This window comes from Bombina bombina, chromosome 12 (assembly GCF_027579735.1).
Source record: "Bombina bombina isolate aBomBom1 chromosome 12, aBomBom1.pri, whole genome shotgun sequence".
NCBI lineage: Eukaryota > Metazoa > Chordata > Amphibia > Anura > Bombinatoridae > Bombina > Bombina bombina.
In genome coordinates, this window is record NC_069510.1 from 51,809,395 (window position 1) to 51,836,228 (window position 26,834).

General features: G+C 40.4%; 1 protein-coding gene across 1 annotated transcript in view; it reads left to right on the forward strand.

The window, feature by feature from the left end:
• The window catches only part of FUT7 (fucosyltransferase 7), an 86,869-nt gene extending 60,428 nt beyond the window's left edge, over positions 1-26,441 (forward strand). Inside the window, exon 3 of the mRNA XM_053696069.1 lies at positions 23,928-26,441. Coding sequence (XP_053552044.1) covers positions 23,961-24,989 — 1,029 coding nt within the window. The 5' untranslated portion in view covers positions 23,928-23,960 and the 3' untranslated portion in view covers positions 24,990-26,441. The remainder of the gene's footprint in view (positions 1-23,927) is intronic.
• The last annotated feature ends 393 nt before the right edge of the window (positions 26,442-26,834 follow it).

The following is a 26,834-nucleotide window of genomic DNA, read 5'->3' on the forward strand; positions in this document are numbered from 1 at the left end:
AAGCTAATTACACCTACTCTAAGCCCCCTAATAAAATAACAAAGCCCCCCAAAATAATAAAGGTCCCTACCCTATTCTAAATTAAAAAGTAACCAGCTCTTTTACCAGCCCTTAAAAGGGCTTTTTGCGGGGCATGCCCCAAAGTAAACAGCTCTTTTGCCTGTAAAAAAAAACACAATACCACCCCCCAACATTACCCTGTTCCGATCAGCCAATAGAATGCGAGCTCAATCTGATTGGCTGATTGGATCAGCCAATCCGATTGAACTTGAATCTGATTGGCTGATTCAATCAGCTAATCAGATTTTTCCTACCTTAATTCCGATTGGCTGATAGAATCCTATCAGCCAATCGGAATTCAAGGGACGCCATCTTGGATGACGTCCCTTAAAGGAACCTTCATTCGGCGAGTAGGCGTCGGTGAAGAAGGATGGATCCGCGTCAGCTGGAAGAGGATGGCTCCGCTCCGCTCCGGATGGATGAAGATAGAAGATGCCGCTTGGATGAAGATGTCTGCCTGTCCGGATGTCCTCTTCTGCCACAGCTCTTTTGCCTGTAAAAAAAAAACACAATACCACCCCCCCAACATTACAACCCACCACCCACATACCCCTACTCTAACCCAAACCCCCCTTAAATAAACCTAACAATAAACCTAACACTACCCCCCTGAAGATCTCCCTATCTTTAGTCGTCTTCACCCAGCCGGGCACCGATGGACCAAAAGAGGACATGCAGAGCAGCAGAAGTCTTCATCCTATCCGGGCAGAAGAGGACATCCGGACAGGCAGACATCTTCATCCAAGCGGCATCTTCTATCTTCATCCATCCGGAGCGGAGCAGAGACATCTTCTTCCAGCTGACGCGGATCCATCCTTCTTCACCGACGCCTACTCGCCGAATGAAGGTTCCTTTAAGGGACGTCATCCAAGATGGCATCCCTCGAATTCCGATTGGCTGATAGGATTCTATCAGCCAATCGGAATTAAGGTAGGAAAAATCTGATTAGCTGATTGAATCAGCCAATCAAATTCAAGTTCAATCGGATTGGCTGATCCAATCAGCCAATCAGATTGAGCTCGCATTCTATTGGCTGATCGGAACAGGGTAATGTTGGGGGGTGGTATTGTATTTTTTTTTACAGGCAAAAGAGCTGTTTACTTTGGGGCATGCCCTGCAAAAAGCCCTTTTAAGGGCTGGTAAAAGAGCTGGTTACTTTTTAATTTAGAATAGGGTAGAGACCTTTATTATTTTGGGGGGCTTTGTTATTTTATTAGGGGGCTTAGAGTAGGTGTAATTAGCTTAAAATTCTTGTAATCTTTTTTTTTTTTAATTTAGTGTTTGTTTGTTTTGTAATTTAGTTTATTTTATTTAATTGTATGTAATTGTAGGTAATTTATTTAATTAATTTATTGATAGTGTAGTGTTAGGTTTAATTGTAATTTAGGTTAGGATTTATTTTACAGGTAATTTGGTAATTATTTTAAATAGGTAGCTATTAAATAGTTAATAACTATTTAATAGCTATTGTACCTAGTTAAAATAAATACAAAGTTGCCTGTAAAATAAAAATAAACCCTAAAATAGCTACAATATAATTATTCGTTATATTGTAGCTATATTAGGGTTTATTTTACAGGTAAGTATTTAGCTTTAAATAGGAATACTTTAGTTAATAATATTTAATTTATTTCGTTAGATTAAAATTATATTTAACTTAGGGGGTGTTAGGGTTAGGGTTAGACTTAGCTTTAGGGGTTAATACATTTATTATAGTAGTGGCGAGATCCAGTCGGCAGATTAGGGGTTAATAAGTGTAGTTAGGTAGCAGCGACGTTGGGGGGGGCAGATTAGGGGTTAATAAATATTATGTAGGTGTCGGCGATGTTAGGGGCAGCAGATTAGGGGTACATAGGTATAATGTAGGTTGCGGCGGTGTCCGGAGCAGCAGATTAGGGGTTAATAATAATATGCAGGGGTCAGCGATAGCGGGGGCGGCAGATTAGGGGTTAATAAGTGTAAGGTTAGGGGTGTTTAGACTCGGGGTTCATGTTAGGGTGTTAGGTGCAGACTTAGAGAGTGTTTCCCAATAGGAAACAATGGGGCTGCGTTAGGAGCTGAACGCTGCTTTTTTTTTCAGCCCAAACTGCCCCATTGTTTCCTATGGGGGAATCGTGCACGAGCACGTTTTTCCAGCTAGCCGCTACCATAAGCAACGCTGGTATTGAGGGTTGAAGTGGCGGTAAATTCGGCTCAACGCTCCCTTTTTGGAGCCTAACGCAGCCATTCAGAGAACGCTCAATACCAGCGTTGTTTAGAAGCAGCGCTAGAAAAAAAAGACGCGTAGCTAACGCACCCCTTCGGCCGCAAAACTCTAAATCTAGCTGTTAGATTGTAAAAAAAATCTAGTTTTTCCAATATTGAAAAAGAAAATCATAAAGATTAGAACTGACCCCAATGCTACCTACAAGCAACAGTGAAATAATAAAGGGAATAATATAATAATAATATAATTTTGTCTATATTTATGCAGTGAGAATTTCTCTCATTGAATTTTATTCCCATTTTTACCCTCCCTTTTTTACTCTCTCTATCTGTCTTAATTGACTCACCCCTCCTGTTTCTTTCCCTTTTATTCCTAACTAACTGTCTCTAGATTTGCCCTCTATCAATGTCTCATTTCCTATTTTCCCCAGACTCCCGCTCCAGTCTCTTTTCAATCACATTTTATTTCAGAGTAAAATATGCAGCCTCAACACTGTAGGGATTATATTCTTGTATTTTAACTGCTCGGCTATCTTTTGTGATTTTTTTAAAATGACAATATAAATTAAAACGACTCTTTCAGCAATTCTGTAATGTTACAAAAATATTATTTTGGCATTTTACATACTCTGTACTGTGTTAAGGATTATACAATAAAATCTTGAAATTGCAAAGAAATGCTTATCTTGCAGATTGTGAATTAAAAGACAATAATGCCCGCATAAATAACAGTAGATAATAATGTGAAATTCATGAAAATATAACAATCATATTAACATACGCCTAGATTTAGAGTTCTGCGTTAGCCGTCCAAACCAGCGTTAGGGGGTCCTAACGCTGGTTTTTACCGCCAGCTGGTATTTAGAGTCAGTCAGGAAAGAGTCTAACGCTCACTTTCCAGCCGCGACTTTTCCATACCGCAGATCCCCTTACGCCATTTGCGTATCCTATCTTTTCAATGGGATCTTTCTAACGCCGGTATTTGGAGTCTTGGCTGAAGTGAGCGTTAGACATCTAACGACAAAACTCCAGCCGCAGAAAAAAGCCAGGTTTTAAGAGCTTTCTGGGCTAACGCCGGTTCATAAAGCTCTTAACTACTGTGCTCTAAAGTACACTAACACCCATAAACTACCTATGTACCCCTAAACCAAGGCCCCCCCACATCGCCGCCACTCTATTAAATTTTTTTAACCCCTAATCTGCCGACCGCACACCGCCGCCACCTACGTTATACTTATGTACCCCTAATCTGCTGCCCCTAACACCGCCGACCCCTATATTATATTTATTAACCCCTAATCTGCCCCCCCAACGTCGCTGCTACCTTACCTACAATTATTAACCCCTAATCTGCCGACCGGACCTCACCGATACTATAATAAAGTTATTAACCCCTAATCCGCCTCACTGCCGCCTCAATAACCCTATCATAAATAGTATTAACCCCTAATCTGTCCTCCCTAACATTGCCGACACCTAACTTCAATTATTAACCCCTAATCTGCCGACCGGACCTCGCCGCTACTCTAATAAATGTATTAACCCCTAAAGCTAACTCTAACCCTAACACCCCCCTAAGTTAAATATTATTTAAATCTAACGAAATAAATTAACTCTTATTAAATAAATTATTCCTATTTAAAGCTAAATACTTACCTGTAAAATAAATCCTAATATAGCTACAATATAAATTATAATTATATTGTAGCTATTTTAGGATTAATATTTATTTTACAGGCAACTTTGTATTTATTTTAACCAGGTACAATAGCTATTAAATAGTTAATAACTATTTAATAGTTACCTAGTTAAAATAATTACAAAATTACCTGTAAAATAAACCCTAACCTAAGTTACAATTAAACCTAACACTACACTATCAATAAATTAATTAAATAAAATACCTACAATTAAACCTAACACTACACTATCAATAAATTAATTAAATACAATACCTACAAATAAATACAATTAAATAAACTAATTAAAGTACAAAAAATAAAAAAGAACTAAGTTACAAAAAATAAAAAAATATTTACAAACATTAGAAAAATATTACAACAATTTTAAGCTAATTACACCTACTCTAAGCCCCCTAATAAAATAACAAAGCCCCCCAAAATAAAAAAAATGCCCTACCCTATTCTAAAATAAAAATAGAAAAGCTCTTTTACCTTACCAGCCCTTAAAAGGGCCTTTTGCGGGGCATGCCCCAAAGAAAACAGCTCTTTTGCCTGGAAAAAAAAACATAATTTATGCTTACCTGATAAATTTATTTCTCTTGTAGTGTAGTCAATCCACGGGTCATCCATTACTTATGGGATTATATCTCTTCCCCAACAGGAAGTTGCAAGAGGATCACCCAAGCAGAGCTGCTATATAGCTCCTCCCCTCACATGTCATATCCAGTCATTCGACCGAAACAAGACGAGAAAGGAGAAACCATAGGGTGCAGTGGTGACTGGAGTTTAATTAAAAATTTAGAACTGCCGTAAAAGACAGGGCGGGCCGTGGACTGACTACACTACAAGAGAAATAAATTTATCAGGTAAGCATAAATTATGTTTTCTCTTGTTAAGTGTAGTCAGTCCACGGGTCATCCATTACTTATGGGATACCAATACCAAAGCTAAAAGTACATGGATGATGGGAGGGACAAGGCAGGAACTTTAAACGGAAGGAACCACTGCCTGTAGAACCTTTCTCCCAAAAACAGCCTCCGAAGAAGCAAAAGTGTCAAATTTGTAAAATTTTGAAAAAGTGTGAAGTGAAGACCAAGTTGCAGCCTTGCAAATCTGTTCAACAGAGGCCTCATTTTTAAAGGCCCAGGTGGAAGCCACAGCTCTAGTAGAATGAGCTATAATCCTTTCAGGAGGCTGCTGTCCAGCAGTCTCATAGGCTAAACGTATTATGCTACGAAGCCAAAAAGAGAGAGAGGTAGCCGAAGCTTTTTGACCTCTCCTCTGTCCAGAGTAAACGACAAACAGGTAAGAAGTTTGACGAAAATCTTTAGTTGCCTGCAAATAGAACTTCAGGGCACGGACTACGTCCAGATTATGCAAAAGTCGTTCCTTCTTTGAAGAAGGGTTAGGACACAATGATGGAACAACAATTTCTTGATTGATATTCCTGTTAGAAACTACCTTAGGTAAGAACCCGGGTTTAGTACGCAGAACTACCTTGTCTGAATGAAAAATCAGATAAGGAGAATCACAATGCAAGGCGGATAACTCAGAGACTCTTCGAGCCGAGGAAATAGCCATCAAAAACAGAACTTTCCAAGATAACAGCTTGATATCAACGGAATGAAGGGGTTCAAACGGAACGCCTTGCAGAACGTTAAGAACTAAGTTTAAGCTCCACGGCGGAGCAACAGTCTTAAACACAGGCTTAATCCTAGCCAAAGCCTGACAAAAAACCTGAACGTCTGGAACTTCTGCCAGACGTTTGTGCAGAAGAATAGACAGAGCAGAAATCTGTCCCTTTAACGAACTAGCAGATAAGCCCTTTTCTAAACCCTCTTGTAGAAAAGACAATATCCTAGGAATCCTAACCTTACTCCATGAGTAACTCTTGGATTCGCACCAATATAAATATTTACGCCATATCTTATGGTAAATTCTTCTGGTAACAGGTTTCCTAGCCTGTATTAAGGTATCAATAACCGACTCCGAGAAGCCACGCTTTGATAAACTCAAGCGTTCAATCTCCATGCAGTCAGCCTCAGAGAAATTAGATTTGGATGGTTGAAAGGACCCTGAATTAGAAGGTCCTGCCTCAGAGGCAGAGACCATGGTGGACAGGACGACATGTCAAATAGGTCTGCATACCAGGTCCTGCGTGGCCACGCAGGCGCTATCAGAATCACTGATGCTCTCTCCTGTTTGATCTTGGCAATCAATCGAGGAAGCATCGGAAATGGTGGAAACACATAAGCCATGTTGAAGACCCAATGTGCTGTCAGAGCATCTATCAGCACCGCTCCCGGGTCCCTGGACCTGGATCCGTAACAAGAAAGCTTGGCGTTCTGGCGAGACGCCATGCGATCCAGATCTGGTTTGCCCCAACGATGAATCAGTTGAGCGAAGACCTCCGGATGAAGTTCCCACTCCCCCGGATGAAAAGTCTGGCGACTTAGAAAATCCGCCTCCCAGTTCTCCACGCCTGGGATGTAGATCGCTGACAGGTGGCAAGAGTGAGACTCTGCCCAGCGAATTATCTTTGAGACTTCCAACATTGCTAGGGAACTCCTGGTTCCCCCCTGATGGTTGATGTAAGCCACAGTCGTGATGTTGTCCGACTGAAATCTGATGAACCTCAGAGTTGCTAACTGAGGCCAAGCTAGAAGAGCATTGAATATTGCTCTTAATTCCAGAATATTTATTGGGAGGAGTTTCTCCTCCTGAGTCCATGATCCCTGAGCCTTCAGGGAATTCCAGACTGCGCCCCAACCTAGAAGGCTGGCATCTGTTGTTACAATCGTCCAATCTGGCCTGCGAAAGGTCATCCCTTTGGACAGATGGGGCCGAGAAAGCCACCATAGAAGAGAATCTCTGGTCTCTTGATCCAGATTTAGCAGAGGGGACAAATCTGAGTAATCCCCATTCCACTGACTTAGCATGCACAATTGCAGCGGTCTGAGATGCAGGCGCGCAAATGGTACTATGTCCATTGCCACTACCATTAAGCCGACTACCTCCATGCACTGAGCCACTGACGGGTGTGGAATGGAATGAAGGGCACGGCAAGCATTTAGAAGTTTTGATAACCTGGCCTCCGTCAGGTAAATTCTCATCTCTACAGAATCTATAAGAGTCCCTAGGAAGGGAACCCTTGTAAGTGGCAATAGAGAACTCTTTTCCACGTTCACCTTCCACCCATGCGACCTCAGAAATGCCAGAACTATCTCTGTATGAGACTTGGCAGTTTGAAAACTTGACGCTTGTATCAGAATGTCGTCTAGGTACGGAGCCACCGCTATGCCTCACGGTCTTAGTACCGCCAGAAGTGAGCCCAGAACCTTTGTGAAGATTCTTGGGGCCGTAGCTAACCCGAAGGGAAGCGCTACAAACTGGTAATGCCTGTCTAGGAAGGCAAATCTTAAGTACCGGTAATGATCCTTGTGAATCGGTATGTGAAGGTAGGCATCCTTTAAGTCCACTGTGGTCATGTACTGACCCTCTTGGATCATGGGTAGGATGGTTCGAATAGTTTCCATTTTGAATGATGGAACTCTTAGGAATTTGTTTAGGATCTTTAAGTCCAAGATTGGTCTGAAGGTTCCCTCTTTCTTGGGAACCACAAATAGATTTGAATAGAATCCTTGCCCGTGTTCCGTCCGCGGAACTGGGTGGATCACCCCCATTAGTAAGAGGTCTTGTACACAGCGTAGAAACGCCTCTTTCTTTAGTTGGTTTGCTGATAACCTTGAAAGATGAAATCTCCCTTGTGGAGGAGAAGCTTTGAAGTCCAGAAGATATCCCTGAGATATGATCTCCAACGCCCAGGGATCCTGGACATCTCTTGCCCAAGCCTGGGCAAAGAGTGAAAGTCTGCCCCCCACTAGATCCGTTTCCGGATAGGGGGCCCTCTCTTCATGCTGTCTTAGGGGCAGCAGCAGGTTTTCTGGCCTGCTTACCCTTGTTCCAGGACTGGTTAGCTTTCCAGCCCTGTCTGTAACGAGCAACAGCTCCTTCCTGTTTTGGAGCGGAGGAAGTTGATGCTGCTCCTGCCTTGAAGTTACGAAAGGCACGAAAATTAGACTGTTTGGCCTTTGATTTGGCCCTGTCCTGAGGCAGAGCATGGCCCTTACCTCCCGTAATGTCAGCGATAATTTCTTTCAAGCCGGGCCCGAATAAGGTCTGCCCTTTGAAAGGAATATTAAGCAATTTAGATTTAGAAGTCACATCAGCTGACCATGATTTAAGCCACATCGCTCTGCGCGCTTGGATGGCGAATCCGGAGTTCTTAGCCGTAAGTTTTGTTAAATGTACGACGGCATCAGAAACAAATGCGTTAGCTAGCTTAAGTGCTTTAAGCTTGTTCATAATTTCATCCAATGGAGCTGTGCGAATGGCCTCCTCCAGAGACTCAAACCAGAATGCCGCCGCAGCAGTGACAGGCGCAATGCATGCAAGGGGCTGTAAGATAAACCCTTGTTGAACAAACATTTTCTTAAGGTAACCCTCTAATTTTTTATCCATTGGATCAGAAAAGGCACAACTATCCTCCACCGGGATAGTGGTACGCTTAGCCAAAGTAGAAACTGCTCCCTCCACCTTAGGGATCGTCTGCCATAAGTCCCGTGTGGTGGCGTCTATTGGAAACATTTTAATAAATATAGGAGGGGGGGAAAAAGGCACACCGGGTCTATCCCACTCCTTTCTAATAATTTCTGTAAGCCTCTTAGGTATAGGAAAAACGTCAGTACACACCGGTACCGCATAGTATTTATCCAGCCTACATAATTTCTCTGGAATTGCAACCGTGTTACAATCATTCAGAGCCGCTAATGCCTCCCCTAGCAATACGCGGAGGTTCTCAAGCTTAAATTTAAAATTAGAAATCTCTGAATCCAGTCTTCCTGGATCAGATCCGTCACCCACAGAATGAAGCTCTCCGTCCTCATGTTCTGCAAATTGTGACGCAGTATCGGACATGGCTCTCCCATCATCAGCGCGCTCTGTCCTTAACCCAGAGCAATCGCGCTTGCCTCTTAATTCTGGCAATTTAGATAATACTTCTGTCATAACAGTAGCCATGTCTTGCAAAGTGATTTGTATGGGCCTCCCTGTTGGCGCCACAATATCACGCACCTCCTGAGCGGGAGGCGAAGGTACTGACACGTGAGGAGAGTTAGTCGGCATAACTTCCCCCTCGTTGTCTGGTGATAATTTCTTTACATGTAAAGATTGACTTTTATTTAAAGTGACATCAATGCAATTAGTACACACATTTCTATTGGCACCACATTGGCCTTTAAACATAGTGAACAAAGAGATTCATCTGAGTCAGACATGTTTAAACAGACTAGCAATGAGACTAGCAAGCTTGGAAAAACTTTCAATAAATTTACAAGCAATATAAAAAACGCTACTGCGCCTTTAAGAAGCATAAAAAGCTGTCACAGTTGAAATAACAATGAACCAAATTAGTTATAGCAACCAAATTTTCACAGTAAATGTATAAAGTTAGCAGAGCATTGCACCCACTTGCAAATGGATGATTAACCCCTTAATACCCAAAAACGGATAACACATATAATTAATGTTTTTTTTTTCACAGTCAAACACACTGTCACAGGTCTGCTGTGACTGATTACCTCCCTCAAAACGAATTTTGAAGACCCCTGAGCTCTCTAGAGACGTCCTGGATCATGGAGGATGAAGTAGGAAGATTGTGACTGAAATTTTACTGCGCAAAAAAGCGCTAAAATAGGCCCCTCCCACTCATATTACAACAGTGGGGAAGCTCAGTAAACTGTTTCTATGCAGAAAACAAAGATAGCCATGTGGTAAAAATCATGCCCCAATAAGTTTTATCACCAAGTACCTCACAAAAAACGATTAACATGCTAGTAAACGTTTTGAACATATATTTTAAAAGCTATGAAGTGTTATTAATAAGCCTGCTACGCATTTACTGCAGTGAAGGCTCATACATTACTTCAGTATTAACAGTATTTTCTCAAGTCAAATTCCATTCCCTAGAAAAATTCTTCAGTGTACACACACTCATCAGCCTAATACCAGTCGCTACCACTGCATTTAAGGCTGAACTTACATTACATTGGTATTAGCAGTATTTTCTCAGTCAATTCCATTCCTTAGAAAAATAATTTACTGCACATACCTCGTTTGCAGGGGGGCCCTGCATGCTATTCCCCTTTTCTGAAGTTACCTCACTCCTCAGAATGTAAGAGAACAGCCAGTGGATCTTAGTTACGTCTGCTAAGATCATAGAAAACGCAGGCAGATTCTTCTTCTAATGCTGCCTGAGAACAAACAGCACACTCCGGTGCCATTTAAAATAACAAACTTTTGATTGAAGAAATAAACTAAGTTTAAAAACATCACAGACCTCTCACAACGACCTATCTTTAGTTAGGTTGCAAGAGAATGACTGGATATGACATGTGAGGGGAGGAGCTATATAGCAGCTCTGCTTGGGTGATCCTCTTGCAACTTCCTGTTGGGGAAGAGATATAATCCCATAAGTAATGGATGACCCGTGGACTGACTACACTTAACAAGAGAAAACATACAATACCCCCCCCCAACATTACAACCCACCACCCACATACCCCTACTCTAACCCAAACCCCCCTTAAATAAATCTAACACTAAGCCCCTGAAGATCTTCCTACCTTATCTTCACCACGCCGGGTATCACCGATCGATCCAGGCTCCGATGTCTTGATCCAAGCCCAAGCAGGGGCTGAAGACGTCCATCCTCCGGCTGAAGTCTTGATCCAAGCGGCGGCTAAAGAAGTCCATCATCGGGCAGAAGTCTTCATCCTATCCGGGCAGAAGAGGAGATCCGGACCGGTAGACATCTTCATCCAAGCGGCATCTTCTATATTCTTCCATCCGACGACGAGCGGCTCCATCTTCAAGACCTCCGGCGCGGATCCATCCTCTTCTTCCGACGACTAGACGACGAATGAAGGTTCCTTTAAGGGACGTCATCCAAGATGGCGTCCCTCGAATTCCGATTGGCTGATAGGATTCTATCAGCCAATCGGAATTAAGGTAGGAACAATCTGATTGGCTGATGGAATCAGCCAATCAGATTCAAGTTCAATCCGATTGGCTGATTGGATCAGCCAATCGGATTGAACTTGAATCTGATTGGCTGATTCCATCAGCCAATCAGAATTTTCCTACCTTAATTCCGATTGGCTGATAGAATCCTATCAGCCAATCGGAATTCGAGGGACGCCATTTTGGATGACGCCCCTTAAAGGAACCTTCATTCTGTTTTAGGACGTCTGAAGAAGAGGATGGATCCGCGCCGGAGGTCTTGAAGATGGAGCCGCTCGTCATCGGATGGAAGAAGATAGAAGATGCCGCTTGGCTGAAGATGTCTACCGGTCCGGATCTCCTCTTCTGCCCGGATAGGATGAAGACTTCTGCCCGATGATGGACTTCTTCATTCGCCGCTTGGATCAAGACTTCAGCCGGAGGATGGACGTCTTCAGCCCCCGCTTGGGCTTGGATCAAGACATTGGAGCCTGGAAGGATCGGTGATACCCGGCGTGGTGAAGATAAGGTAGGAAGATCTTCAGGGGCTTAGTGTTAGGTTTATTAAAGGGGGGTTTGGGTTAGATTAGGGGTATGTGGGTGGTGGGTTGTAATGTTGGGGGGGTATTGTGTTTATTTTTACAGGCAAAAGAGCTGTTTTCTTTGGGGCATGCCCCGCAAAAGGCCCTTTTAAGGGCTGTTAAGGTAAAAGAGCTTTTCTATTTTAATTTTAGAATAGGGTAGGGCATTTTTTTTATTTTGGGGGGCTTTGTTATTTTATTAGGGGGCTTAGAGTAGGTGTAATTAGTTTAAAATTGTTGTAATATTTTTAATATGTTTGTAAATATTTTTTTATTTTTTGTAACTTAGTTCTTTTTTATTTTTTGTACTTTAGTTAGTTTATTTAATTGTATTTATTTGTAGGTATTGTATTTAATTAATTTATTGATAGTGTAGTGTTAGGTTTAATTGTAGATAATTGTAGGTATTTTATTTAATTAATTTATTGATAGTGTAGTAATTGTAATTTAGGTTAGGATTTATTTTACAGGTAATTTTGTAATTATTTTAACTAGGTAACTATTAAATAGTTATTAACTATTTAATAGCTATTGTACCTGGTTAAAATAAATACAAAGTTGCCTGTAAAATAAATATTAATCCTAAAATAGCTACAATATAATTATTCGTTATATTGTAGCTATATTAGGATTTATTTTACAGGTAAGTATTTAGCTTTAAATAGGAATAATTTATTTAATAAGAGTTAATTTATTTTGTTAGATTTAAATTATATTTAACTTAGGGGGGTGTTAGGGTTAGACTTAGCTTTAGGGGTTAATACATTTATTAGAGTAGCGGTGAGGTCCGGTCGGCAGATTAGGGGTTAATAATTGTAGGTAGGTGGAGGCGACGTTGGGGGCGGCAGATTAAGGGTTAATAAATATAATATAAGGGTCGGCGGTGTTAGGGGCAGCAGATTAGGGGTACATAGGGATAACGTAGGTTGCAGCGGTGTACGGAGCGGCAGATTAGGGGTTAATTGTGTAATGCAGGGGTCAGCGATAGCGGGGGCGGCAGATTAGGGGTTAATAAGTGTAAGGTTAGGGGTGTTTGGACTCGGGGTTCATGTTAGGGTGTTAGGTGCAGACTTAGGAAGTGATTCCCCATAGGAAACAATGGGGCCGCGTTAGGAGCTGAACGCTGCTTTTTTGCAGGTGTTAGGTTTTTTTTCAGCTCAAAATGCCCCATTGTTTCCTATGGGGGAATCGTGCACGAGCACGTTTTTGAAGCTGGCCGCGTCCGTAAGCACCGCTGGTATTTAGAGTTGCAGTGTCGGTAAATTATGCTCTACGCTCCCTTTTTGGAGCCTAACGCAGCCCTTCTGTGAACTCTAAATACCAGCGGTATTTAAAAGGTGCGGGGGGAAAAAAAACATGCGTAGCTAACGCACCCCTTTGGCCGCAGAACTCTAAATCTAGCCGATAGTAACATAGTAGATGACCTATACAAAAAAAAAGCTCCAGTTGAGCTTAAATTAATCCCATTAAAAGGAGACCTTTTTAACACAAACAATCATATTGCTGAATTCTGTTTCTTGACAGAAATTTATCTAAACCGTATTTAAATATATTTAAGGATTTCTTTTTTGACATTGGTCCCTAGAACTACACTCCATACTCAAGGTGAGGTCTTACCAGGGCTTTATATAGTGACAGAATTATGCTTTCCTCCCTTGAATCAATGCCTCTTTTAATACAAGCTAGTATCTTATTAGCCTTAGAAGCCACTGCCTTGCATTGTGCACCCATCTTTAGCTTGTTATCTATTACTACTCCCAAATCCCTTTCCTCCTCTGTTTTGCTAAGTGTAGTCCCATGTAAATAATAGGTGGCCTGCTTATTTTTACTTCCAAAATACAGAACCTTGCATTTTCCAGCATTAAATCCCATTTTCCATTTACCTGCCCAGTCTCCTAATTTTTGTAGATCCCCTTGACCTAATGACCTTACACAAAACGTTCTATTATCTGCAAAAATAGAGATGTTGCTATTTATTACTTGTTCCAATTCATTAATAAAAATATTAAAAAGAACAGGGCCCAGTACTGATCCCTGGGGGACTCCACTGATTACATTTGTCCAATCTGAGTATGATCCGTTAACTAGTACTCGTTGCTCCCTGTCTTTTATCCAGTTATTTATCCATGAGCTAACATTTCCAGCTATTCCCAGTCCCTTAAATTGTGCATTAATCTCTCATGCGACACTGTATCAAACGCCTTTTGCAAAATCCAAGTATATCAAATCAACTGATTCCCCTTTATCTATATTTTACTTCCTTCCTCGTAGAATCTAATCAAATTACATAGTAACATAGTAGATGAGGTTGAAAAAGAGACTGAAGTCCCTCGAGTTCAACCTATACAAATCTAACATAATTACAAAAAAGCTCCAGTTGAGCTTAAAATAATCCCACTAAAAGGTGACCCAGTTAACACAAGCCATCATATCTCTGAATTCTGTTTCTAGACAGAAATGTATCCAAACCATTTTTAAATGTATCTAAGGTATTGGCACTCACTACCTCCTTTGGTAATGAGTTCCACAATTTTATTGCTCTTACAGTGAAAAAAATTTTCCGTTGCAGGAGATTAAATCTCCTTTCCTCCAGCTTTAAATTTTGACCTCTTGTCACAAACAATTTTCTTGGAATAAATAGAGCTTTTGCCATTTCTGTATATGGGTCTTTCATTATCAAAGTGCACACGATTTTTATACGCACACTCCCACTGAGCATGTGCAAGAGTTCACAGTGTATACGTTTATGAGTCCTGTGATTGGCTAATGGCTGTCACATGATACAGGAGGCTGATAAATTAAAGTACATTTTGACAGTTGTAAGATAAACAAAAATCTTATTATTTAAAATTCAGGGTAAGTGCAATTGCATTGTCTTTTTAATATGTATTTGATAAATATGCAATTCTACTTTATTTAATAGTCCATTAAGTTTTCTGTATTTGTGTGAAGATATACTGGACAGTCTGCTAAAATAGTGTGACATTCTAGTTGAATACCAGACAACTGGCAACCCTAGCTGTACTCAGGGGTGTAATTACCAAATCAAGACTATGGGGCCTATTTATCAAGCCGTCAACCGCAAATACGCTGGAATTCCACAGCGTAATTGTGGGGAGCCTGATTCGCCTTAGTTATCAAACCCTACAGACCGGCAAAAGTAGAATTTTGTGACGTAACATACGATCCGCCGGACTCAGTCCGACACAGATCGATGCTTACGTCATTACAGATGTTCCGAATGCAAATTCGGAACAATCTGACTACTTTTGCTAGTTATCAATTTTCTACCAGGTACAATCGCCACTATTCCGGCCCAGGGTAACTGGTTTTCAGTTGCCATAGGAATCAATGGGAGTCTGAAAGCAGACTCCCATTTAGCCAGTAGGATTCAGACTACCAATCAGACTCCCATTCAGACTCCCAATCAGCCAATAGGATTGAGCTTGCATTCTATTGGCTGTTCCAATCAGCCAATAGAATGTGAGCTCAATCCTATTGGCTGATGGGATCAGTCAATAGGATTGAACTTAAATCCCATTGGCTGATTGCATCAGCCAATAGGAGTTTTTCTACCTTAATTCCGATTGGCTGATAGAATTCTATCAGCCAATTGGAATTGAAGGGACGCCATCTTGGATGACGTCACTTAAAGGTACCTTCATTCAACAAAAAGACGTCGTCAGAAGAGGATGCTCCGCGTCGGATGTCTTGAAGATGGACCCGCTCCGCGCCGGATGGATGAAGATAGAAGATGCCGTCTGGATGAAGACTTCTGCCCGTCTGGAGGACCACTGCCCGCCTGGAGGACCACTTCTGCCGGAATCGTTGAGGACTTCGGCCCGGTTGGGTGAAGACTTCTCACGGTAAGGTGATAGGTTTTTTTAAGGGGGTATTGGGTGGGTTTTAGAGTAGGTTTGGTTGTGTGGGTGGTGGGTTTTAATGTTGGGGGGGGCCTAATTTTTTTTTACAGGTAAAAAAGCTGATTACTTTGGGGCAATGCCCCACAAAAGGTCCTTTTAAGGGCTATTTGTAATTTAGTGTAGGGTAGGGATTTTTTTTATTTTGGGGGGACTTTTTTATTTTGTTAAGGGGATTAGATTAGGTGTAATTAGTTTAAAAATCTTGTAATTTGTTTATTATTTTCTGTAATTTAGTGGGGGGGTTGTACTTTAGATCATTTTATTTAATTGTATTTTATTGTATTTAGTTTAGGGAATTTATTTAATTATAGTGTAGTGTTAGGTGTAATTGTAACTTAGGTTAGGTTTTATTTTACAGGTATATTTGTATTTATTTTAACTAGGAAGTTATTAAATAGTTAATAACTATTTAATAACTATTGTACCTAGTTAAAATAAATACAAACTTGCCTGTAAAATAAAAATAAACCCTAAGATAGCTACAATGTAACTATTAGTTATATTGTAGCTAGCTTAGGGTTTATTTTATAGGTAAATATTTAGTTTTAAATAGGAATAATTTATTTAATGATAGGAATATTTATTTAGATTTATTTAAATTATATTTAAGTTAGTGGGTGTTAGGGTTAGACTTAGGTTTAGGGGTTAATAAATTTAATATAGTGGAGGCGGTGGCGGGGCTGCAGATTAGGGGTTTAATAAGTATAATGTAGGTGTCGGCGGTATAGGGGGGCAGATTAGGGGTTAATAAATATAATGTAGGTGGTGGCGGTGTAGGGGGGCAGATTAGGGGTTAATAAATATAATGTAGGTAGCGGTGGTGTAGGGGGCGGCAGATTAGGGGTTAATAAGTATAATGTAGGTGGCGGTGGGCTCCGGGAGCGGCGGTTTAGGGGTTAAACACTTTATTTAGTTGCGGTGGGCTCCGGGAGCGGCGCTATAGGGGGTAAACAGTATAGTATAGTGTGGGTGTTTAGTGACAGGGTACCAACAAAGCTGGGAAAAAGCCGAAGAGCAGCGAGATCGATGACTGTTAGTTAACAACAGTCCGCTGTTTATCGCCCCGTACTTGGTGCGCGGCTTTTTGACAGCTTTTTTGGTAACTTTGGAGAACGTATTCAGGTCCGTGGCAGCAATGTTAGGTGATCTTATTGGTGCCAGCGAATGCAAGTAAGTTAACGGGTTGATAAATAGGGGCCTATGGGGCCTATTTATCAAGCCCCGTATGGAGCTTGATGCCCCTTGTTTCCGGCAAGCCTTCAGGCTCGCCCGAAACAAAAGTTATGAAGCAGCGGTCTAAAGACCACTGCTAAATAACTTGTCTGCCTGCTCTGAGGCTGTGAACAGAAATCAACCTGATCGAATATGATTGGGTTGATTGACACCCCCTGCTAGTGGCCGCAAATCTACAGGGGGCGGCATTGCACCAGCAGGTAACAAGAACTGCTGGTGCAATGATAAATGCCGACAGTGTATGCTGTCGGCATTTATCGATGTGCGGCGAACATGATACGCTACTTCGTATCATGTCCTCTCGCACATTGTTAAATATGCCCCATAAGTGTTCTCTAAAGCAATAGCATCCATGCATTTACCTCTTGGTAGAACAGGAGTCTTAGGTCTCATGGCAGTAACTTTTATTCTGTGAGCAAAGTAGAATGTTGCAGTATATTCGCCATCAAAGATATTCAGAAGGTAAAACAACACGATAGCAGACATATCTGTAAGCAAAATGACTGTGAATCCTAGCTAATAGCATTATATCAGATTCCACAAGTTTGAGGGCAAAATTATAAGTCATACTGAAAAAAACATAGGGGGTCCGCTGCTCCTTAACTCGTCCGCCGCCTCTGAGGCTACGGGCATCAATTCGCCCAATCTCAGGTTGATTGAACATCCCCTGTGATTGGCTGCGGATCTGCAAGGGAGCCGGAATTGCACAAGCAGTTCATTTAGTGAAGCAGGGCGGACATGATTCACTATAGCGAATCATGTCCACCTGGGGTATGATAAATCTACCCCTAAGTGCTATTGCATTGTCTTTTTTATCATCTAGTTGTTTATTATGCAAATCTATTTTATTTACTGGTCCTTTAATTAAATGTAACTACAGCTACACCCTATCACAACGCACACATGACCTCTCCAATGCAAATGTCCCCCACTAAAGTTATCCCCCTCTCTTTGCAACCACCACCATTGTAACTGACTGCCACTATGCAAACCCCCATCAGCTTTTCATCAATTTATCACTTCTGAAGAACTTGGTGTCGTCAGTCTCTATCTATCTATTGGGTTCTTGTAAAGCGAGGCTATTCACCCGTAAGGGTCTCAAGGCGCTGATAAAAAGCTGCTTATACTTAATGTTAGACGTTCCCTGAGTATAGATGCAATAAATCCATTCATTAAATCAGTAGTAACCAGAGAATGCAATAAGATAAGAAGCAGAACATTTCATTTGTTGCAAGCTAAAGCTACTTCCCATAAAACAATATAACTGTGCTCTCTGGAAAGCTGCTTTTTGCAGAACTCGGATTTAATTGGCTACTATATTGCACTGTATCTGTTTTGCGTTTTCAAACTATTACAGGTTACAAATCCACAAATCCAGAATTCCATTGCACCAGCAGTTCTTGTGAACTGCTGGTGCAATGCCGTCCCCTGCGGATTCACGGCCACTAGAAGGAGGTGTCAATCTACCCGATCGTATTCGATCGGGTTGATTTCTGTCCGCCACCTCAGAGCAGGCGGACAGATTACGGAGCATCAGTCTTTAGACTGCTGCTTCAAAACTTCTATTTTGGTACGGAGCTTGATAAATTGACCCCTTGGTCCCATTTTACAGATACAAATATTATGAAACCCAAACCTTTTACAGTCCCAGGCAGTTTGGATACCTGTACAACCTTCCTGTATTCTGAAGGACTGTAACTCTGTAGTAACTCTGCCCTGTTGTTCCTTCCCTTTACCTTCTCTGCCCTATTGCCTGGCTATGCCAAAGGAATGCAGACACACACCATTGGGTACAACTATTCCCAGCAATCCTGACTCTACTTCTTACTTTCTCCGTCCCTGGTTCATTAGAAGAAATGTTGGGAGGTATGGAGATATACAATGACAATAACTGAACTACAGATAAAACTAGGTTATTTTAGGATTTTTGAGTGCCTTACTCCACTAAAATATCACAAATACGTTGCATCAAGTTAATTTATGTTTGTAAATTAATTTTTGGATGTTTATAATCTGGTAATTATAAAGTTACCCAAAATTATATGAACATTTTAAAAGGTCATTATGGTAAAAAAAAATTTTTTAGCAGCCCTGCACCACTATGTGTTTAAACCAGTAAAGGGGTAAAACACATAGTTAAAGTACCACTCGGAGGCTGCAGAGAACTGCTGATCATGAGCAGAAACTGAGGCTGATCCAATCAGTAGCGCTAGTAGCATGACCCAGCTGTGTGATACCCTGCTGATTGGGTCATCAACAGTTTTTGCTCAGGACCAACAGTTCTGTATAATTTGCGAGCACCACTTTAACTATGTGTTTAAACTCTTTGAGCAGGTCATTTTTCAACTATAATAGCATTTTACTTGTATGCAAGCTGCGTTATTGGTTAATTGAAAAAAATCTGCATTCAAACATATTAGCCATTAGTCATTACCAATATTGGGGCCTAGTTATCAAGCCGTCAACCTCAAATACGCTGCGTATTCCGCAGCGTATTTGTGGCGAGGCTGATACGCCTTAGTTATCAAAGGCTCGAGACCGGCAAAAGTAGAATTTTGTGACGTCAGCTTCGATCCGCCGGACTCAGTCCGACACAGATCGATTCTTACGTCACTCCAGATGTTCCGCACACAAGTGCGGCACATTCTCACTACTTTTGCTAGCTATCAAAAAACTAGCAGGTACGCTCGGCACTTTTACGGCCCAGCGTACCTGGTTTTCAAAGCGCCAGCCTGGAGGCGGCGGATCCCATAGGAATCAATGGGAGTCTGACCATAGCGAAAGTACAAGTTCGCTGCTGACAGACATCCCATTGATTTCTATGGGAGCTGTCTACACCTAACACCCTAACATGTACCCCGAGTCTAAACACCACTAATCTGACCCCCCCTACACCGCCGCAAATAAATAAAGTTATTACCCCCTAAACCGCCGCTCCCGGAGCCCACCGCAACTATAATAAATGTATTAACCCCTAACCCGCCGCTCCCTGAACCCGCCGCAACCTATATTAAATGTATTAACCCCTATCCTGCCCCCCCTACACCGTCGCCACCTATAATACATTTATTAACCCCTAATCTGCCCCCCCTACACCGTCGCCACCTATAATAAATTTATTAACCCCTATCCTGCCCCCCACTACGCCGCCGCCACTGTAATAAAATGATTAACCCCTAAACCTAACCCTAACCCTAACGCCCCCTAACTTAAATATTAATTAAATAAATCTAAATAAATTAACTCTTATTAACTAAATGAATCCTATTTAAAACTAAATACTTACCTTTAAAATAAACCCTAATATAGCTACAATATAAATAATAATTATATTCTAGCTATCTTAGGATTTATTTTTATTTTACAGGTACCTTTCAATTTATTTTTACTAGGTACAATAGCTATTAAATAGTTATTAACTATTTAATAGCTTACCTAGCTAAAATAAAGAGAAATGTACCTGTGAAATAAATCCTAACCTAAGTTACAATTACACCTAACACTACACTATACTTTAATAAATTATTCCTATTTAAAAATAAATACTTACCTGTAAAATAAACCCTAAGATAGCTACAATGTAATTAATAATTATATTATAGCTATCTTAGGATTTATATTTATTTTACAGGTAACTTTGTATTTATTTTAGCTAGTTAGAATAGTTATTAAATAGTTATTAACTATTTAATAACTACCTAGCTAAAAGAAATACAAAATTACCTGTAAAATAAATCCTAACTTAAGTTACAATTAAACCTAATACTACACTATCATTAAATTAACTAAATAAACTACCTACAAAGAACTACAATGAAATACAATTACATAAACTAACTAAAGTACAAAAAATAAAAAAAGCTAAGTTACAAAAAATAAAAAAATAAGTTACAAACATGTTAAAAATATTACAACAATTTTAAGCTACTTACACCTAATCTAAGCCCCCTAATAAAATAACAAACCCCCCCAAAATAAAAAAAATCCCTACCCTATTCTAAATTACATAAATTTCAAAGCTCTTTTACCTTACCAGCCCTTAAAAGGGCCATTTGTGGGGGCATGCCCCAAAAAGTTCAGCTCTTTTGCCTGTAAAATAAAAATACAACCCCCCCCAACATTAAAACCCACCACCCACATACCCCTAATCTAACCCAAACCCCCCTTACAAAAACCTAACACTAATCCCCTGAAGATCATCCTACCTTGAGTCGTCTTCACTCAGCCGAGCCACCGATGGAACTGAAGAGGACATCCGGAGCGGAAGAAGTTAATCCTCCAAGCGGCGCTGAAGAAATCTTCCATCCGATGAAGTCATCATCCAGGCGGCGCTGAAGAAGTCTTTGATCCGGCCGATGTCATCTTCAAAGAGGCGCTGAAGAGGTCTTCTATCCGGGCGAAGTCATCTTCCAAGCCGGGTCTTGAATCTTCCTTCCGCCGACGCGGAACCACCTTCTTCACCGACGGACTACGACGAATGACGGCTCCTTTAAGGGACGTCATCCAAGATGGCGTCCCCTCAATTCCGATTGGCTGATAGGATTCTATCAGCCAATCAGAATTAAGGTAGGAAAATCTGATTGGCTGATGGAATCAGCCAATCAGATTCAAGTTCAATCCGATTGGCTGATCCAATCAGCCAATCAGATTGAGCTCGCATTCTATTGGCTGATCGGAACAGCCAATAGAATGCGAGCTCAATCTGATTGGCTGATTCCATCAGCCAATCAGATTTTCCTACCTTAATTCCGATTGGCTGATAGAATCCTATCAGCCAATCGGAATTGAGGGGACGCCATCTTGGATGACGTCCCTTAAAGGAGCCGTCATTCGTCGTAGTCCGTCGGTGAAGAAGGTGGTTCCGCGTCGGCGGAAGGAAGATTCAAGACCCGGCTTGGAAGATGACTTCGCCCGGATAGAAGACCTCTTCAGCGCCTCTTTGAAGATGACATCGGCCGGATCGAAGACTTCTTCAGCGCCGCCTGGATGATGACTTCATCGGATGGAAGATTTCTTCAGCGCCGCTTGGAGGATTAACTTCTTCCGCTCCGGATGTCCTCTTCAGTTCCATCGGTGGCTCGGCTGAGTGAAGACGACTCAAGGTAGGATGATCTTCAGGGGATTAGTGTTAGGTTTTTGTAAGGGGGGTTTGGGTTAGATTAGGGGTATGTGGGTGGTGGGTTTTAATGTTGGGGGGGGGTTGTATTTTTATTTTACAGGCAAAAGAGCTGAACTTTTTGGGGCATGCCCCCACAAATGGCCCTTTTAAGGGCTGGTAAGGTAAAAGAGCTTTGAAATTTATGTAATTTAGAATAGGGTAGGGATTTTTTTTATTTTGGGGGGGTTTGTTATTTTATTAGGGGGCTTAGATTAGGTGTAAGTAGCTTAAAATTGTTGTAATATTTTTAACATGTTTGTAACTTATTTTTTTATTTTTTGTAACTTAGCTTTTTTATTTTTTGTACTTTAGTTAGTTTATGTAATTGTATTTCATTGTAGTTCTTTGTAGGTAGTTTATTTAGTTAATTTAATGATAGTGTAGTATTAGGTTTAATTGTAACTTAAGTTAGGATTTATTTTACAGGTAATTTTGTATTTCTTTTAGCTAGGTAGTTATTAAATAGTTAATAACTATTTAATAACTATTCTAACTAGCTAAAATAAATACAAAGTTACCTGTAAAATAAATATAAATCCTAAGATAGCTATAATATAATTATTAATTACATTGTAGCTATCTTAGGGTTTATTTTACAGGTAAGTATTTATTTTTAAATAGGAATAATTTATTAAAGTATAGTGTAGTGTTAGGTGTAATTGTAACTTAGGTTAGGATTTATTTCACAGGTACATTTCTCTTTATTTTAGCTAGGTAAGCTATTAAATAGTTAATAACTATTTAATAGTTATTGTACATGGTTAAAATAAATTGAAAGGTACCTGTAAAATAAAAATAAATCCTAAGATAGCTAGAATATAATTATTATTTATATTGTAGCTATATTAGGGTTTATTTTAAAGGTAAGTATTTAGTTTTAAATAGGATTCATTTAGTTAATAAGAGTTAATTTATTTAGATTTATTTAATTAATATTTAAGTTAGGGGGGCGTTATGGTTAGGGTTAGACTTAGGTTTAGGGGTTAATCATTTTATTACAGTGGCGGCGGCGTAGTGGGGGGCAGGATAGGGGTTAATAAATTTATTATAGGTTGCGGCGGGTTCATGGAGCGGCGGTTTAGGGGTTAAACTATTTATTTAGTTGCGGAGAGGTGCGGGATCAGCAGGATAGGGGTTAATAATTTTATAATAGAGGGCGACGGTATAGGGGTTACTAGGTATAATGTAGGTGGCAGCGGTGTCCGGGAGCGGCGGTTTAGGGGTTAATACATTTATCAGAGTTGCGGCAGGGTCTAGGAGCGGCGGTTTAGGGGTTAGTAACTTTATTTAGTTGCGGGGGGCTCCAGGGGCGCCGGTATAGGGGGTAGAACAGTGCAGTTTAGTGTGAGTGCTTAGTGACAGGCTAGCAATAAAGCTGGGAAAAAGCCGAAGGGCAGCGAGATCGGATGAGTGATAACTGTCACAGTCCGCTGCTCATCGCCCCGCGGCTTTTTGACAGCTTTATTTGATAACTTAGGCGAACGTATTCAAGGTCCGCGGCGGCGAAGGTAGGCGAGCTTAGGCGGACGTATTGGGCCGGCGAAGCCAGAAAAGTAGACGGCTTGATAACTAGCCCCCATTGTCTCAATATTGTCTAAAAGAGGGTATTTAAATGTATTCCATGTTTTGTTTTGTTTTAAAAGCATATTTCCCTATGTTTTATGCTTCTGGGGATTGTCACTGTCCACAAATTGAAGAGTTTGCCTTATCAACCAATGAGTTTGCCTTATCAACCAATGATTTTCCTTATAAGCCAATGAGTTTGCCTTCTCATCTCACAGTGCACAAAGGTGCATCTATGATAGTTTCAAATCAGTTTAAAAAACATTGAATTGTCCTATTTCATGCGATAAAGTACTTTATAACATTGTTAAATAGGGCTCCTTCATATGTATGATGGAAATTACAAAGGCTTTATGTTCCATTAAGACTGTGAGATAGTTCATCTGAAGGCAACAAGTTAAAATGTATTTCCTGTTGTTTTAAATCCTCTATATGACCAGTTATGTCTTTCTCTCTTCCACAGAGAACATTGACTCTCACCAGATGCGTGAGCAGCATGATGTTCAGAAATTTGCTGCAATGTGGCTCAACCAAGAGGACATTAATACTAGTTATATTTATCTGGAATATGATGTTTGTGTTCTACTTTCATGGCTCTGTCAAATTAAAACCTCAAACTAACCCTCTAACAGTCCTAATATGGCACTGGCCATTTGACCGACCTTTGGAACTCTATGATAACATTTGCTCAGATATTTATGGAATCAACAACTGCCATCTAACAGCCAACCGTAGCAGATACAATGATGCAGATGTAGTGGTGTTTCACCATAGGGAGCTTGATCGGAAGAGTAATGATTTACCTTCAGGAATTAGACTCCCTGGGCAGAAGTGGGTTTGGGCAACACTAGAGTCTCCATCTAACATTAAAAAGCTTTGGAAATGGAATAACATTTTTAACTGGACTCTGAGTTACCGGAATGACTCAGACATTTTTGCACCATATGGGATGATGGTTTCTCATACTCCCCTTTCCACATATTTTAATGGCCCCATCAAGACAGGTCTGGTTACATGGGTGATTAGTAACTATCATCATTCTCAAGAAAGAGCTTCATTCTTCAAAAATGTATCTTCCTACCTCAAGGTTGATGTGTATGGACGAGCAGCCAAAAAGCCTTTATGTCCGTCTTGCCTCCTTCCCACTGTGTCTCGTTACTACTTTTACCTCGCCTTGGAAAACTCCATACACCGTGACTACATAACAGAAAAGCTCTGGAAGAACTCATTCATTGCTGGGGCAGTTCCTATTGTATTGGGGCCACCTCGACACAACTATGAAAAATTTATACCTCCTGACTCATTTATCCACATCTCTGACTTCCCATCACCAGAACACTTAGCAAACTTTTTGGAGTCCATGACCACACAACAATACCAACAATTTTTCCGCTGGCGGAAACAATATTCTGTTAAAACATATACAGACTGGAGAGAACGTTTCTGCACTATCTGCTCCAAATATTCCAGTTTACCACCAGCCAAAGTATACTCAGATTTGGAAGGATGGTTCATGGATTATTAAAAAAAATAATATATATATATTATTATTAATAATAATAATAATAAAAATTATATATATATATAGTATATGGAAACAAAGAAAGTGAATGTCCCAAATAAGGTGCATTTAAAAGACTAGGATACTGCACACATACTGTTAGAAATTAGATCAAAACAGGGTCACTTGTTCAGCTAAAGCACAAAATGTTTAATAAATAAATGAATATACAAATAATTAACACTAAAAATACCTGAATGGGACCCTCACAACAGGAACTAAGGCCGGCTTACATCCTAATGTGGTGCACTACTAATAAAATGTTTGGTAATAGGGCACAAGTTCAAGTCAGTGCATCAAAAGTCTGGCAGCACAAGCAAAAAGACCGGTCGGTTCCAAACAAAATATAACCTCCTCCCAGTAAATTTAAAGGCAGTATCCACAAGAGCTGTGAAGGGGAGCATGACACATTTCATTTAAACAGGTAGACTACTACCAGAGTGTCCTCCGACTCCACCAATCACCACTTCGATACCTGAATTTTCTTACGTGGCCGCTCCTCCAGACTGTAATCTGCTCAATCAGCGTGCCTTAATGGTACTGGAGTCCGTGGGGGGGTTTCACTATAGGTATGCTGCAACACACCAACATGTCCTATCATGCGTTTCGCTCTTCCATACACGCAGTCAGGAGCTTCTTCCAGGTGATTATTAGTTTGGAGGAGAAGCCACTTAAAGTGAAGGTAAACTTAGCAGGATTCGATTATAGTCAACGTTAATACTAATAAAATAAATGGTACTTTAATTCATGATTTTTTTCAATTTCATATATTAAGAGAGTTATCACCTTATTTGTTTCTATATCGTTGCATTTCCCAAACAACCCGTTTTTTTTTTGTTTTTTTTAAATCTGTCCAGTCACGTTTTGTCATCATCCAATAGTAAGTCTGGCCATTAGGCGCCCGTCATTTGACGTCACAACAGTTCTTGTCCTTCTGCGCATGCGTTTGGATTACTTCATGTCCATTCTAAGCCGGGCTCGCTCCAGATTCGCGCCTGCGCAGATAAAAGCAAGCACTGACTACGTCGTCTGTCGCAAAGGATTTCAGTCACGCAGGCACAAATAGAACATAGGGCGAAGTGTGCGCATGCGTAAATTGTCCGGGAAGCGAGAACGTGCTTTTGAAGAACGTATAGAGCGGGTGGGACCGCTCTGTACGTAATAGACTGAAAAACCAGGAAATTCATGGAGGGAGGAGCTAATAATGGAAGCGTGAGTAAATAAAAATACTTTATAATACAATCATATATATTGAAATAGTTAAAAATAAAATAGCGATCATACTATATAGCATATGCCAAATATAATAAAGCTTAAAAAACAGGAAAACTTTACCTTCACTTTAAGAAAATACAGGTATCAAAGGTTGTAAGCCGGCCTTAGTTCCTATAGTGAGGGGCCCATTATGGCATTTTTAGTGCTAATTATTTGTATATTCATTTATTTATTAAACATTTTGTGCTTTAGCTGAACAAATGTCCATTTTTTATCTAATTTCTATCAGTTTGAGTGCAGTATCCTAGTCTTTTGAATGAATCTTATTTGGGACAGTCACTTTCTTTGTTTTCATATACAAGGTATACCCTATTCATACAGCGGGTTAGGGACCGGAGCCCCGCTGTAAAGTGAAAACCGCCTTAAAGTGAAACAAGGCAGTTTTAGCTTTCTTTTCACTTGCCAGTGTGTTTAAAAACTTCAAAACATTTTTGAACTAACATATATTAGGGGTACAATAATGCTATGTTTAGTTTAACACTAGCTCAGTACAGTATTCAATTAGTATTCAATAAATACTGTACCTGTAAAATA